Here is a 16,591-nt window from a genome sequence, read left to right as displayed (position 1 = left end):
GTCTGAAACATCTAGAACAAGGTTTCCCCAAACACTGGGTCCTATTCTTGGATCACGGATCCATGTTGGTCACGAATCCATTAAACATGATTTTTTTTGTTTGTTTGTTTGAATTATTCTTTAAAAAGATTTTCAGAAAATCAGAATTGTTCAAAAAAAGAAATGGATTTCATGAATAAAAGAAATTAGGATCTGTGTGGGATAGAGGTGGGTGGTAACAATTTGGAGATAACAACTAAAGCCCTTTGCACACAGGACAGTTGCGTTTGCTGTATGAATAAAACGCTTTGGATTTGGTGTGCAATGCTGTGCAGAATCGGCGCTGCGGATCCCAAAAGGAGTCATAAAAGGAGTGATGAGTTTTTTACCGCATGCGACAAGACGCATGAATCGAACTGGGTTCGATCGAGAAAAAAACGCACATGTCTGTTTTATCCGTGCGGATAAACGCGCCTGTGTGCAAAGGGCTTTACTGTAACAACTTAAACCACATACGGTTGAGGGGAGTCCCTCAAGGCTCTATGATAGTCTTTTAGAGCCCTTTAGAGTCTTTTCGTTTAGTTTTTATTTGCGGGAAAGGATTTAGCTGAAAATAGCTGAGTAACAAGCTTACAACACATTGCAGATGTTTAGTGTAGAGTGAAAACAGAAGGGTCACTAGTATAGAGCCATGAGGGACTCAACAAAATATAGGGTTAAATCGCTTTTTTCCCCCCCATCGATTACTCACCCCCTGGAGACTCCACGCAGTTCACAGATATTTTAGTTTTTGTCGCATTCCTCCTAAGCCAATCATTTGATTGATGACCAGCAGTGGTTCCCCTATGGAGACACAAAGAGCCTGCTTTGCTCCCTATGGAGACACAAAGAGTCTCCTCAAATTATTGGCTTAGGAATGCGACAAACTCTAAAAATAATCCATGAATTCAAGACTGCATGGGGTGAATAATTGATTAAATAAAAATACAACACTTTTGGGGGGTGAACTATGTAATTAACCCATTTAGGCCTAGAATTATTGAATGCTTTAACCAGTGAAAAATAGCAGATATACAAGCTCACAGCGCGTCGTGAAAATGTGTGCAAATCTTTGAATATATGTATTTTCAAAGCGAACGTTTGTAACTCAAATTTTGCTTCTGGGTGGTCCTTGGAACTAAATATGTTGAATGGGGGTTGAATGGGGTTAAATATCATTTTGGGCGTCCTTCACATGAAAAGGTTTGAGAACCACTGACATAGTAGTCTCTCAAGAACAGACTAACTGAGCTCCTGTTAAGTGAAAAGGACCTTTTATTTGACGATGGCTAGCCAGATTGCTGACATAGAAACATTGGTTTTTCAAAAAATCTTAGAAGGATTCAAAAATAGCAGATCTACAAGCTCGCAGCGCGGCACTCGGTGCCGCGCTGTGAGCTTGTATATCTGCTATTTTTCAATAGTTAAAGCATAAAATAATGATACACAATAATGTGTACCCGTTCTGAATGGGGGAAAAACGGCATTAGGCCTTCCTAATCTGGGACATTCAGTCTGTGTGGTAAGGGTGACAGAGGCGTGACCTAGAATGAAAACAGTGGGCGTAGCTTTGTCGGTTGCCTTCACCAGCCGCCCAAGCCCATACGATCATTTAAATGTATCCAGACGATTGGTGGGCACGCCAGAGAGAGGCGGAGTTACTGTATCCCATCCTCTGGCTATGCAAGGCTAATTAATTATTGATGTCTGATTATTGATGGACTGGCTGGCTACAAAATGCAATGACTGGGATGCGTGTCACCTGTTGCTATGACTCTGTATGGGGTATTTACATCATGTAGATCGACCTCGCGTATCAATACGAAATATTCCCTGATTCAGGCTGTCTTAGCCAAACACGTTAGCGTTTTACGATAGATATATAGATAGATAATTGTTTTTTTAATTGTTTTATATATATATATATATATATATATATATATATATATACATACACACACAGTATATATAGATATACAGATAGATATAGATATATCATTATTTTGTAATAGTTTTTTGAAGGCCAAATAAGTAGGCTACATGTAAATATAAGTACTATGGATTAGTTTTGCATTGTTTATGGGTTGAGAGCTGCTTTACTAAACGTTTGCATTTCAACATACAGTAGACCAGGGTTCCCCAATTAGTTTTCCCCAAGGGCCGAATTATGTCTAGGGTACCAAGCCGAGGGCCACAACATTGCAGGGGGCGACGGCGGCGTTCCCACTACTCCAGCGACAGTTTTCGTCGTTGTCGGGTGAAAATCTTGTATGTCCAAAACCGTTCGTTTTGCATTTATCATTTTAAAAATTATTTAAACTAGTGAAAACAGCCGATCTACAAGCACACAACGCCTCGTGGTGCGAGGCGTTGTGTGCTTGTAGATCTGCTGTTTTCACTACTTTTGTGCGACGGCCTTGTATGATTTGCGAAAGAACGTACAAATTTGGAGATACGAGATTTCCACCCGACAACGACGATATACTAGTGTTGTTGCTGCTCTTATACCACCATTATTACTGGGGTTGGTGGGGGCCAGACAGTAGCCCCCCGCGGGCCGCAAATGGCCCGCGGGCCGCCTATTGGGGAACCCTGCAGTAGACCAACAACCCTGCTCTGTCTCGTCCAGCCGGTTGGCTGCTTTTAATAAAAGATAAATCGCAAATAGTTTCCCTCCTCAAATCCATTTAGTTTACCCAACGGCAACACACATTTCTCAATATCCTAACAATCTCCTCCTTCAGCTCCCCCACCCACCCCCCATCCCCCTCCCCCCTCCCCCCTCCCACCCATTTACTCATATCTCCGTGGGAATCCCCCGATCACGCAGAAACATAAAACTACCACTTCTTGGAATCCAAACCAAATCCAACGCAAAGCAGCTGCTTCAATCCTTCCATCCCCCAAAACTCCAACTCCATCATTATCCATCTGCCACCATTGAGTCCATGATTGATTGACTGAATACTTTATTAACAGCTTGCAATTTTGTTGTTATCCTTTTAACAATCATTGTGCGGTTTACGATGGTTGTCAAAAGGATAACACAAAAAGACCTAAGGGCACATAACATGATGTGTTTATTCGTTTGTGTGTGTGTGTGTGTGTGTGTGTGTGTGTGTGTGTGTGTGTGTGTGTGTGTGTGTGTGTGTGTGTGTGTGTGTGTGTGTGTGTGTGTGTGTGTGCGCACGTGCGTGCGTGTGTTTGTGGGTGTGTGTATTATTTATGCATGCGCTGGTTCACGTGAGCATCATACTGGCTACTAGACGGAGAAAGGAGTGTTTGTTTGTTTTAAATGTATAAAAGTATTATTTTTAATTGTATAAAAAACTTTTGAAATATATTACAGATCCATCTCATACTGACTGCGGAAAATTCCCACTGGAATTCAAGCAACTCTGACATCAGAAGGTTGACATTTCTCTATTATAAATCCTTGTTTTGAGAGGTCTCGTGTAATATTGTAATATTTTGAAATATGGACTTCTGATATTCATGAGCTGTATGTCATTAAAAAAAATCTAAATTTGAACAAAAAGGTTTGGAATAATTCACTGAGTGTGCAAAGTATCTAGAATACATGAAAGTTTCAAGAAATATATGAAAGTTTCAAGAATATATATTTATATAATTTATATGTAGTAAAAGAAAAGGACTTACAAATGGGTCCCAAGTCTCCGACCCACTACTTGAGAACCAGTGCTCTACACAACCTCACACGTAGCTGAGCTGGGACATTATCGCTCCCTTTTCACAACAGAGGCGTCCTCAGTTCCTTCACCGAGGGGGGGCCCTGCAGGAGGGCTCACTTTTTTTTTCTTCTCCGATTCTTTTCTCCTCTCCCCGACCAGTCAAGAATGACTTTATCCAGCCCTCACAACCAGTGCAGTGCATGCAGAGACACAGATGCACACTCTTCTTTAAACACTAGTCCCATAGCGTTGCTGTTCGGGTAGAAACCTTTTTTTCCCCTGTTAATTAATACCCTACTTCATTATGTCACACAAAAGTAGTGAAAATGGCAGATCTACATGCTCACGCCGCTTCGTGGTGGGTTGTGAGCTTGTAGATCTGTAGACTGTAAAACTGCAGACTGTTGTATTTAATTTCTTATAGTAATAAAAAAAGAATGGTTTTGGACATACAAGGTCTCCACCCGACGACGGCGATATGTCGTACGGCCAATAGCGAAGATAGAATTAGAAACTTGTATGTCTGCTATTTTCTCTGTTTGTACAATTGTAATTTCTTCTTCAAACACTTTCCAACATTTTGGAAAAGTGTCTCCTATAATGACATTCCCAAACAGAGACGCCAGAGTTCATGTGATTGGCCAGTGGGTTAGCAGCACTTGGACCGCGTGGAGGTGCCCAAAGTCGGGGGGGACGAAGATTTACTATTTTGGCCCCGTGGTTTACTACTTCTAACGGCGCTGAGTTGGCTCATGCGACCTTCGCAAAGCTCGACACAGCGACTCGCTCGCTACCGCTCGCTCGGTGGTGTCTCACGTGGATCAAGGTCGTCTGAGGCGGCGTGCCTCCGTCGTTATAACCGAAAACAAGCACTCCTTTACAAGAACCAGCCTTACCCATGTTGCTGTTTTGAAACACGCAAACAGACTGGACCATCAGGGAAACAAGTATTGAGAGCTAATTGCACAGCAACACTGAAAAGCTCACACCCTAAGCTACAAAAATACAGTATGGTCTCATGTAATCTGTGCAGTGTGCATCCATGATGGAATCAATCACGATTAAAAACAAAGGCAATGTCCGCACACAATATAATGCTCTCCTGTCTTTTCTTTTATTATTTCTCAACTAAACAACAAAGTTTCGCCCAGCAGGGCTTTTTCAAGTCCCGGGCGAAACATTGTTGTTTGGTTGAGAAATAATAAAAGAAAAGACGGGAGAGCATTATATCGTGTGCAGACATTCCCCTTTTTATTCACTTGTTTGTTCTTGGACAAAGCACTGTATAAAAAGTTTGGGGGATGTGCATATATCCTATGCCTTTTGTCCATCAATCATGATTAACCCTTATTTTTTTAGGTGATTTCAATCACGGCCAAAATTACCTAAAAAATGTATCCCAAAAATCGAAGGGGCATTAATGTAGGGGTCTCTGCTCACCTGATCTGTAGCGGTCATCCCTGGTTCCGGTCCGGTGGGGCTTCCGGGAGCGGCGGTCGCGGTATCGCGATGAGCTGGAGGAGGGCGGGGCAAGGCTGGAGGAGGGCGGAGGAAGGCTGGAGGAGGGCGGGGCATGGTTGGAGGAGGGCGGGGCATGGTTGGAGGAGGGTGGGGCAAGGCTGGAGGAGGGCGGGGCATGGTTGGAGGAGGGTGGAGCATGGCTGGAGGAGGAGGAGGAGCTTGGACCAGGGGCCGGCTGTTCAGGCTGAGGGGGCGGCGGCTGAGGGGGCGGCTCCACTGTCAAATACACAGATCATACACAGTGTTGTACATACTGCAATGTACACAACAATCAGTCCCTAGAGCAGTGGTTCTCAACCTGTGGGTTTATTTTGGGGAGTCCCCAGATGAGTTAATGTGCAACATGTTTTCTCACTCAACAGTAAACACCCAACATAACGTTTTAGCGTATAGAGGGTACCTGCACATTTAAAAAGTGACAATTTAAGGACTTTTTAATACCTCTAAAATGACAAAATAAACATTGGCCAAATTGTCAAATATTAGGGGCAGAAACTGTGAAAATTGCACACAACGCCTCATAACGCGAGGCGTTGTGAGCATGTAGATCTGCTATTTTCACAAAAGAACCGTGTTTATGTTATACAAAATGTAATGGCTCAACTCTTAGTGCTCGTCAGGGTGGGGGGTCCCCAGTTCAATTATGATTATTTTGGGGTTCGCGACCTGAAAAGGTTGAAAACCACTGCCCTAGAGCACAGCAATTCATTCACCAAGTCTTCTTTCAAAGGGCAACAAAATCTAGCAAAAAAGCAATTAAGTAACGGTATAATGTGTTCACCTAATCTGGCCATTCCATTCAGCAGAATGGAAGCAAGACATATGATTTAAGTACCATGCATAGTAGTACTTAAGGACCGCAGGAATACACAAGAAACGGAGGGGGAGAGAACTTTATTCTGTTTGGTCCGGTTTGACTCCCAGTACGTAACACTCCGGATGATTTATCTCCGTATACGGACGCTTACGGACAGCACCCAACTCGACGGACTGAACGGACTGAAGATGTATCCGTAGCAAGAAGTACCCATGGCCACTGTTGTCAATCGTAGGCGCAGCCGCAGACGCACAGTAGTGAGGAAAATTACTTTTCCTCTGCTCTATGACAGCGGTTCTCAAACTGTGTCCCAATGAGAAATATATTGTATCAAGAAACGGTAAAAAAAAAAAAAAAAGTTAAATCTGTACCCTCGCGGAGTTGCATTTACCGCGATAATGTTGCCGACAGAAAGCAGCTGCAGAACCAGTCCAGACTCAGACTGTTACAAAACATCACGTCGGTCGTCGGGTCAAGAAATTCTGTGGTTCTGCATATTTTGGCTAAAAATGCTTCGGTTAATACTCTGCTCTAACAGCGGTTCTCAAACTGTGTGTCCCAATAATAAATATATTTTATCAAGAAACGGAAAAAAGGTCGTTACACAACCACTTGAAGAGGACGCATCGACTCCTCACTCATCACGCATCAACAGTCATCAGCTGAGCACAGACAGCGAGGCACACAAGTCACAAGAAGAGATGATGATGCGGCTCATTTATTACTTGGGAATTATGTTCAATATATGAGCGGGTGTGTACGTGTGTTTTGTTATAATTAGCCTACTCCGGGTCCGCATCCATGTGGTTAAATTTGTACCCTCGCGGAGTTGCATTTACAGACAGCAGATCCAGTCCAGACTGTTACCACGTATTTATACTGTATCAAACATCACGGCGGGTCAAAAATCTGTGGTTCTACATATTTTGGCTAAATGCTTCGGTTTTTACACGTGTGAGAACCACCTTCATGTGGCGCGCGGACGCAAACGGGAGCAGAATTGGAGCGGAGAGCGGGTCGGCACATAAATAACATGCATGTCTACTATGAATGGTGACGCAGTTACCGTACGTAGTTCCTCACCCAAAACGTACACAAAATCAACCATACGTAACTATACATGGCCCTTTAGGGGTGCAACATCAATCGATTGAATAATAATATTTGTTTTAAACGATCGATAATCGACTTCATTGTGACGCGAGGCGTTGTGAGCTTGCAGATCTGCAACAGGGAGTACATTTTCAATCAATTTACGGGGGCCGCAATGGGTCAGGAGGTGGAGCAGCCATCTTGGAATCCCAAGGCTCCAGGTTCGATCCCTGGCTGTGTTTGTCGAAGTCTTCGAGCAAGACAATGAACCACTAATTGCTCCCAAATGAGTAGGTTGGTGCAGTGTTGCACTCCATCGTTATCCGATGTACAACATCACAAGGTGTCTCGGATGTGATCAGTATCTCTGCCGTTCTCCTGACTGAGCATAAATTAGGCGGTGAGTGTCGGCAGCTGGATGAGCAAGCAGGCTGTGGCGCCGTGGTGGTCATGGGGGAGAGAGTGTTTTTTACTGGTGATTCAGTCAGAGTGTATGAAAGGGTGCGCTCGTTTTATTGTCCACGACATTGCAAGCGGCGCGAAGGCCAGCGGACCTTGGTCCTGCTCTTCGCCCCCGAGCGCCGCAGGCGCGAGTGGCCGCGAAGAGCGGGCCAGGGCCGCGCGGCCGGCGGAGCGCCGCGCGAGTTACGAAGCCGTGGTGAATGCAATCGTTATATTTATGCCCAGGCCGTAAGGCCTGGGCAAGCCCACGATAAACGCCCGCGCAGTCCGGTGCGCATTTCCGAACGCACCCTTTCCCCACACTCGGACTGAAACACCAGTAAAAAACACCATCCCGGTCATGGGGAGCGCTCCCTCCGTGGGTCTCATAACTAATGACAGCGATTGGAGGCAGGGTTTTGAGGACAACTAGTTTGAGAATCGCTATTATTTCAAGAGGGTACAGTAAACATCCTAAGCCTCCGCACTGGGAGGAAGACTGCATCTGAAAGTTTGATGTAAGTCATATTCTTGTGAGTGCTGTGACCACTTTTTCATTGATTGATTGACTGATTGATTGAAGACTTTATTAGAAGTTTGCATAGGAAAAGGTACAGTTTCATGACAGTACAGTTCACTGGTACAAGGTCTACTAAACGGAGATCCATGAAAAGACTAAGCTTATTTCCACAGGAAACCAAAAGAGTAGTTCCCATACCGGGAGTCGAACCCGGGCCGCCTGGGTGAAAACCAGGAATCCTAACCGCTAGACCATATGGGAGATCTGTGGCTCATTGTGTCTTGAGTGGGTTCTTTGAAGTTCAGCCTGCGCACATACTGGCTCTTATCAGTGTGACGTTGTCTGATAAGGGGTCTGTTGTCTCTATTTCTACAGGTCTATTTGTGCATGCACAGCACAGTCTCTGTGGCGCAACCGGTTAGCGCGTTCGGCTGTTAACCGAAAGGTTGGTGGTTCGAATCCACCCAGGGACGAAGATGTTTTTATGTTTTTAGGAACGGCCATAGCTTAACCCCTATTTGACGGGTCAGCAGCATCAAAGCACACTGGGCCATCAGGTCAACGTGGGCTAATTGCACAGCAGCTTGCACAGCCAGTGATTAATGGTGATAAAAGCCAATTAAATTAAATTGTACAACCTTTTTAACAACTAAAGGCTGTACTGAGGTAAAGAGCTAACATACCACTGAGGGGCACCAGTGAGCAAAGATGTCCACCTCTGAATCATAATCATAACCAAATAATAATAATTTAGTAATGGTATATCTTTTAAATATAAAACATTTGTATTTTCTTTGTTTTTTGCAGATTTTTACTTTGAATAAAACAATAATCCTGAGGCTCATTTACCTGGAGCTGGAGGATGGATGACGAATGGAACCAACAGTCTAAGCCGTTTCTTCTCATATCCCTTCTGTGTAATGTCACCTGTGGACGACAAGAGACAGCTCACTTACTCTGTATACACATGTACAAATAAAGGCAAGAGAACTTTACATCTTGTAAAACTCATTTAGGAGCACTGCCACGGTGGTATTTCATGCACATATTCAGCAACAGTATGTGCTGTTGTTAGCATTGAGATGATCATTTCAATGTACTGTATACAAAAAATAAAAATACAACATCCTCCCAGTGAATCAAGAACCGGTAAAACGGGTGTCCCGCTGGCCAACTGGTCCAGGCGCATACCATATAGTCATTGCCACATAGGCAGTGATGCCTGACGGCGTTGTAGGTTCGATTCCCAATCTGGACGACCTTTGTCACATGTGGATGACCTTTGTCACATGTCACTCTCCATCTCTTCCCCCATTTCCTGTCAGTCTACTGTCCTATCAAATAAAAGCCCCAAAAACGAATCTTTAAAAAAAAGAAACGGTAGAACTAGATATTTGTCAGGGAGAACATTTTTGCAATATTTTTGTCTATTTCAACATGAAACGTTTCCTTCACTCCCATTCTATTATATGACCGATACTCAAATTTCACTTCTCTTGTGTCTTGTTGAAAGACTTTCCAAGTCCAACCCCCTATTTCTCACAGAAATCGGACAATGGCGCCAAACCACAAAGTCTCTCAGATGCCCGAGTAAAAAGCAAGGGACAATAATAAACATAAAAGCTATTTAACGGTTCATACTGTATATACATACTGTACGTCTGGAACTCAAGCTTTATGAATGGAAATATGACATAAAAGTGCTGACAGTGTTATTTGACTTAATCTACACTGGATGACACATTAACTTAAAGGGGAGGCAATGGAGATGAACTGGATGAATTGCGTTTCCCTGTACAACTGTACAACAGTGGCTATGTTGAATTACAACATAGCCTGCCCTGCAGTATTTTTGGGGGTGAGGTTTGGAGGGTAGGCTACTGTATACATTACGCCATGAATCAACTATTCACTATGAATCAACTATTCAGTCAACTATTAACACATCACAGGTCAGGTTTACAGGTGCAAAGAAGTGGGTTAAATTACAACTTCCCTGTCATTTGTAGGTTTCGGGAAAAGGAAGAAGAAGAGACATGTGCCCACCTACTGTACCACAAATATACAGTAGGTTACTATCATATACAGTAGGTTACTATCATATATTTCAGCTAATAGAGAGAACATTTAGATGGGACATCAAATCAATGGGACATGCAGAGAAACAATAAAAATGCCAACACAGTGAGCAGGCTAGTTTACAGACTGTTAAGCAGACCTAGGTTGCATGACAGTTATGAACATAGTATACCCATTGCCCACACAGCGTCAAACACCAGTAGACATTCACTCAAGAGACAACGGCATCATATGCTTCCCTACACTGTTGAAAGGTACAGTGGAAATAATTCCAATATTGCAATATTGCATTTTTCACAGCAGACTTGAATCCAGGGCAAATTTCAAACGTCAAAGTCTGAAATGCTGTGAACCTTTTTTCAACAGCTTGTAATTAATCGTTGCATGCAAAAAGAGTGTTTATTGTCGTGATTCCTCACCAGCCGGGGTGGCTTTGTCAGAGGCTTAAAATACGTTTAAATAAATACTTTATGAAATGTCTATGGATGAAATGCATGGGGAAAACGCTTCCGACACCGGAGTGAGGGCGGGCGGGGCTTAAACTGTGATGCTCTATAACAGGGTAAGCAGCTAGTGGAGGAATGTGTTCATTAAAATCTATTTAAATGGAGACCTTGGTATATTGCCATGCCCTACTGTAATGATTTATACAACCAGACACTCTGGACCTGTACACCCCACCACAACCAATAACAGGCCCAGCAAGCACGGTCAGGACCTGGACCAATCAGTGACGTCTTGATTGGGGCCTGATCAAGTCAAACCAACATAAATCCTGCCCACAAAAACGGACGTCCTGGATTAATCAGAGAGGGTCCGATCGAGGCCAGATAAATATCATAACTAGTCAAATATGTCCCAGAATATAACCTTACATATTTCAACTAACATTACAAACAATAACAATAATCCTATAGTCCATATGACGTCCTGGTAATGACGTCAAGATCATCCCCATATGGGCTATGTAATGCCACTGTTTTACAGTCACCGGAATCACTGGAGGACGTTATCATAACGTCATCATGACGCCATTTGGCTTGCAGGGAGGTAAGCAGTGGAGGAATGTTGTTCATTAAAATCTATTTAAATGGAGAACCTGGTATATTGCCATGCCCTACTGTAATGATTTATACAACCAGACACTTCTGGACCTGTACACCCACTCTAAGATACACCATCTCTCAGTGTGGTATAAAACTCCCTGGTGTTAGCCACCTGTTTTAGTTCATACACAGGGAGAGTGGGAGAGACAGAGAGAGAAAGAGAGAGAGGGGGAGAGGGGGAGAGGAAGGACAGTGTCAGATGAAGACAGTTAGGCATATGGAGGACGTTGCTGAGTGTGGAGGATCACAGACAGACTGTACAGGATTGAAGTGAAAGCACATTGGAGGTCTGGAGAGGCGGATTGCAACGAGAGCTTGTAGATCTGCTACTTTGGGCTGATGTCCCCCCCCCCCCCCCCAGAATAATATGGATGCTTGGGTGCAGGTCGTTAACAAAAGTGTCATGTTATGAGTTTTAAGCTATAAAATGTGTTAGATACTTTTTAAATAATCTGGGCCACAATAATCGTGATTTGTGACATAAAATAAATTAGGAACGGCACGGAAGCCAGAGCAGGATGGGATGATTTTAGACACAAGACAAGGGTAAACAGAAAGGGGGGACGGACGATGAAGACAAGAGATAAGAAGGAGGACAGAGGATGGAGTGAAGTGAGATAAGAGGGGGGGAAAGTGACAGAGGTGACAAGGGACAAACTGCAGAACAGAGTTGTCGTGCATGCAGTGTCCGCACACACCCCACATTCCCCTTCAGCCCTGCGTGATTGTGGTGTATGTGGATGTGTATCTGGTTCTGAAACATCACAGCTATTCTGCCAGCCTCCCTGTGATCACAGCTATGACACACCAACACAAACATATGCTCTCTATCTCACACACACACTACTAGTAAGACGCCTCAGGGCGACATGCGACCTTGCCCTAAAGGTCGGGGTCGCGCCAATTCTTTGCCATCTGGCCAGTGATGTATATCGGACCAGTTACCCAGTTACCCATAGTATATGGAGACCCCTGGTACAAATATATGGAGATCCATGTACTGTATATGGAGATATGCTGTGAGAGCCCAAACATGCTTACTCGGTTATTCGTTATGTGAAAGTCCTATGATGTCTATGACATCTGACATCATACATGGAGATCCCTGTCTGTAGAACCAGCCGTTAGTGTGGTAGGTGGCCGATGTGGCCTCCATATATGGGCATTCCCATATGAAGTCCTGTTAGATATGGGCTTAATATTGATGACATCAGGGAACTCCATATATGGGCATAAAAGGGATTCTGTTAGTGTGACATCACAGTGAAGCCAGAGTGTGATGTCAGAGCGACAAACCCATAGAACCACAGTGTCAGGCGTGACAGAAAGACAGAGATACACACATACAGACAAGCTGTGACCGTTCACATACTAATTTGCGATATGGTCGCAACTACGGTCGCAAAAAGAAATCCTAGTTGCTGAAATATGTTTGCATCAGTCCAACATATCCACTAATTACTGTATTGTCAAAAAGCCATATAAATGTATAGTGAGTCCAATTGTCATTCCTGAGATTGAGGAGAGGATTTAAGACAACATATAGAATTGATGTCAATTAAACATATTAAAGAAACTAGGATTATTTAGGACTTTTAGTTTGTTGTTCTGGACATCTCATAGGAATTATGTATGGTGAACCACTCACTAACCAATCAGCTATGGCCGATTGGCCGCCCCTAAAAACATCATCGTCCCTGGGTGGATTCGAACCACCAACCTTTCGGTTAACAGCCGAACGCGCTAACCGGTTGCGCCACAGAGACTGTGCTATGCGAGTGTGCCACTCTATCTATGTGGACCACTCTGTGTGAACAGCTCTCAGCATAATATTAGACAGCAAATTAGGCAGCTTAAATAGAGCAGTAGAACAAGGTGAGTCTTTCCCCGTTACACTAGAGAACAGTGGAGGATTTCCCTGTGGTTAATGGGTCATTTTATTTGCGTTGTCGTACGCCCATTTCCCTTGCCAAAAATAACTGACGCTTGTGTTTTGCTTGTGTTTTTCCAGGTGAAAATCGGGTCGTACTCGTACCATGAGGCTTAACAGAGATGATAAACTATTGCGCGACAATACAAACAGCTAGCATATGCACACAAAGACCACACAAACCGCATCTGTGCAATCTGTTTGGCTTTTAGGCTTTGAAGTTGCACATGGCGGATATGACACATAACCTAAATATACAAAGAAAAGACTGACATATTTGACAACTAGGGGTGGGCGATATGGTGATAATTATCGCTGAGGCGATACAATGTCTCCATGATATGCCTTTTCAGAGGTATCGTATGTATCGTGATACAATTGAGGGAGCCTTGTAAAAAAATCCTGTTTAATCGTTAATACAGAGATTCATTGCAGAATTCAATTTAAACCTGCATTTTGGTCTAAATCAGAAGTTCTCAAACTTTAAAATGTGAAGGTCTCCACTTAACTCTGACAGTATGCAAATGAAAATGGACCCGTAAGGGTCCATTTGGTTTCATTTGTATACTGTCAGAGTTAAAGTTCAATTTAGACCTCCTAAAAGGAACCCAGAGAGTATAGTTTTTGTCAAGTAACTTGAAAAATAACCATAAAAACCAACGTGAAAAAGAATCGTGATAAAATCGTGTATTGTGATACAGCTTGGGAAAATATTGCAATATTGTATTTTTCCATATCGCCCACCCCTATTGACCTAAATACCTAAATAAGAACATTGATAGTGGGAATAGACTATCTACAAGCTCACAACGTGTTGCATCGCAACGCATTGAGAGCTTGTAGATCTGTTAATTGCGATTATACGATTATATGTAATAATTGTGACAGGCCTAGCTAGGTGCAGAGAGCCTGCCCACTGCCCAGTCCGGCCCGGCGGCACACTCTGGGCTCGACTGTCGACTCACTCGTTTTCATGAGGAAAAAATCTAAGAAAAGAAAACACTTCCATAAGTAATGCATGAACGGTACAGTTGGCCCGGCACGCTCAACATGACTTATTTTTAGCTCATGTGAACAGCAAGCTTCACTGCGGCGAGCGCAAGTGAAAAGATGGAGAGATGGGGGAGGGGTCCGCGCGTGGCATTAGATGAATTGCTAAGTAAACGCTGTTCCATCTGGGTGATTTCAGATTTATGTTGGCCCTGTACAGCCGTTGCTAAATCCTCGCATCATCAGCGCCTGGCTTCACCAGTGGATGCCAAAGAATTAACCCCCGCCCCCCCCGCCACGACCAGTCACGACAGTTGAGATGGTACAGTGGTACATGAAAGAATACACAGTCTGCATAATAAGTCTGATAGGCGTTCAGCATCAAAGAGACAGGAGGAGCTAAGAGAAGACTGTAGTGTAGCACAGGGGCTTTCAAAGTGGGTGACGGGGCACCCTGGGGTGCCGCGACGGCAGTCCAGGGGTGCCGCGAGATATTTTGATAATATTGGAATTTATTTGGACACTTGAAAAAATATTTATTATCATTTTTAAAACTTGAAGTGCAAAGTTATATTCAGTCAGTTCTAACTATCTCAACGTTTTCCTCGCAACATAATCACTAAATTATCGTCACTGTCGGGCAGAAACTTTAGAAATTATAATGTAAGGGTGCCTCGGATTAAACAAATATTTATGAGGTGCCCTGAGACAAAAAAGTTTGGGAACCCCTGGTGTAGCAGACCGGTTATGACTGATGAGTGTGTGAAGTCTGGCATACGAGTCTGGCATAGAATGAGGATAACATTTCTTATCACATAGCCCTAACTTACCCACACTCGCACGTTGACTCTGAAGCATTTTGTAAATGTTTTCAAAATGTGCTATACAAATGAAGTTGAATATTATTATTATTTATTTCACCTTCATTTAACCAGGAAATTCAACTGAGAACGAACCAGTTCTCACTTACATTAACAACCTGGGAAAGTTACTGGGAGCCATTGTGTCCATTATGGACAGCCTAACTCATCCAGAATCAAAGCAAGTTCTTTTAAAGTCCTGGCCCGATAGAACCCCCAAGGTGTTATCAGGCAATCGGGCCACTGGGAATCATCTGTGCTCCATAGCAAGACGTATTTTGTGCGGTGTGCCTTTTAATTTAATGCCCAGATATGAAAGGGTTATATGTCCAGCGTGCCGGCCGCCTGCTCCGTCCGCGGCCAGTCTCTTATTTTGAAGGCTGGAAGTAGATCGAGCTAACTAAACAAATTCCTACTTGACGGAGATTCGAAATGTAAACAGGGGTGGAAGATGGATCCCTTTATACTTTTGCTATTTTAACGAGAATCCAATGCCATCCGTGGCATCAAAAGTGTTTTTTGGAGAAAATGGACATTAAAGATGAGAAAGACCGTTGGCTTCCATGTTATGGGATCACTATTGTGTGCACGTGGATGCGCGTGCCAGCACTTTTCAATGGACGGTTCGTAGCCATTGCCAGCTTTACTGTATATACAGTAAATAGCCCGCGACATCGGCACTCTAGATACCTTTTAATATTTCACAAGTATTCGCGGGATCGGCTACAAATGAGTTAAAACGCAAGACATCACCCAATGTCATCTCACCGTTAAGTCAAGACAGCCTGGTCTGGTAAGGCCAATATCCATCGCTCTCCCTACATGTGGAAGGCCTCGGCTAACCCATTGTTTCACAGCCCTCCTGCAATGTCCACAGCCCTCCTGCAATGTCCACAGCCCTCCTGCAATGTCCACAGCCCTCCTGCAATGTCCACAGCCCTCCTGCAATGTCCACAGCCCTCCAAACTGTGAAAAGTCAGGACTTAATGGACCAGCGATCAATGTCACTGTCGAGTGGTAGTCAGACATTTTCAACAAGGCCTCCTAGCAGCCAGCCAGCCAGAACAATCCTGGATCCTATTGACCGCATTGGATGTGGTGGTGAGGACATTCAGCCTGGGGTGTCGCGGGCTCCATTTGATTCTTTTTGGAGCTGTGTGGAACACAAGCTCCCTATACGTGGCCGTGTGTGTAGGTATGTGGGTGGGTATGTGGGTGGGTGGGTCTGTGGTCTGTAGTAACCCTGGGTGACCAGAGAGGTGCTGTTGAGTCTAGCCTGCCCTGAGCATCAACTGCAACACACACACACACACACACACACACACACACACACACACACACACACACACACACACACACACACACACACACACACACACACACACACACACACACAGCTCCACTTCGAACAGAGGTTCGATTTTTTACATTCTAGGGATCTAGGGGCAGAGTCATCAAAGCTTCCCCTTCTTCTGCTTACCCTGTACGCCCCCTCTCTTCGTTCCCCCTCCCAACTACACATACT

The 16,591-nt window shown here is 44.0% G+C and overlaps 1 protein-coding gene across 2 annotated transcripts in view; it reads right to left on the bottom strand.

Annotated features, from left to right (window-relative positions):
* dip2bb (disco-interacting protein 2 homolog Bb) overlaps positions 1-16,591 on the bottom strand; it is an 84,104-nt gene that overhangs the window by 47,542 nt on the left and 19,971 nt on the right. For both annotated transcript variants that reach the window (XM_080728741.1, XM_080728742.1), the window contains exons 2-3: positions 8,951-9,028; positions 5,151-5,447 (exon numbers count right to left, since the gene is read on the bottom strand). In XM_080728741.1, the coding sequence (XP_080584867.1) occupies positions 5,151-5,447; positions 8,951-9,028 (375 nt within the window). The remainder of the gene's footprint in view (positions 1-5,150; positions 5,448-8,950; positions 9,029-16,591) is intronic.

The sequence above is a fragment of the Nannobrachium achirus genome (assembly GCF_963921795.1).
Source record: "Nannobrachium achirus genome assembly, chromosome: 6".
NCBI lineage: Eukaryota > Metazoa > Chordata > Actinopteri > Myctophiformes > Myctophidae > Nannobrachium > Nannobrachium achirus.
This window is presented reverse-complemented; position numbering and strand designations above follow the sequence as displayed.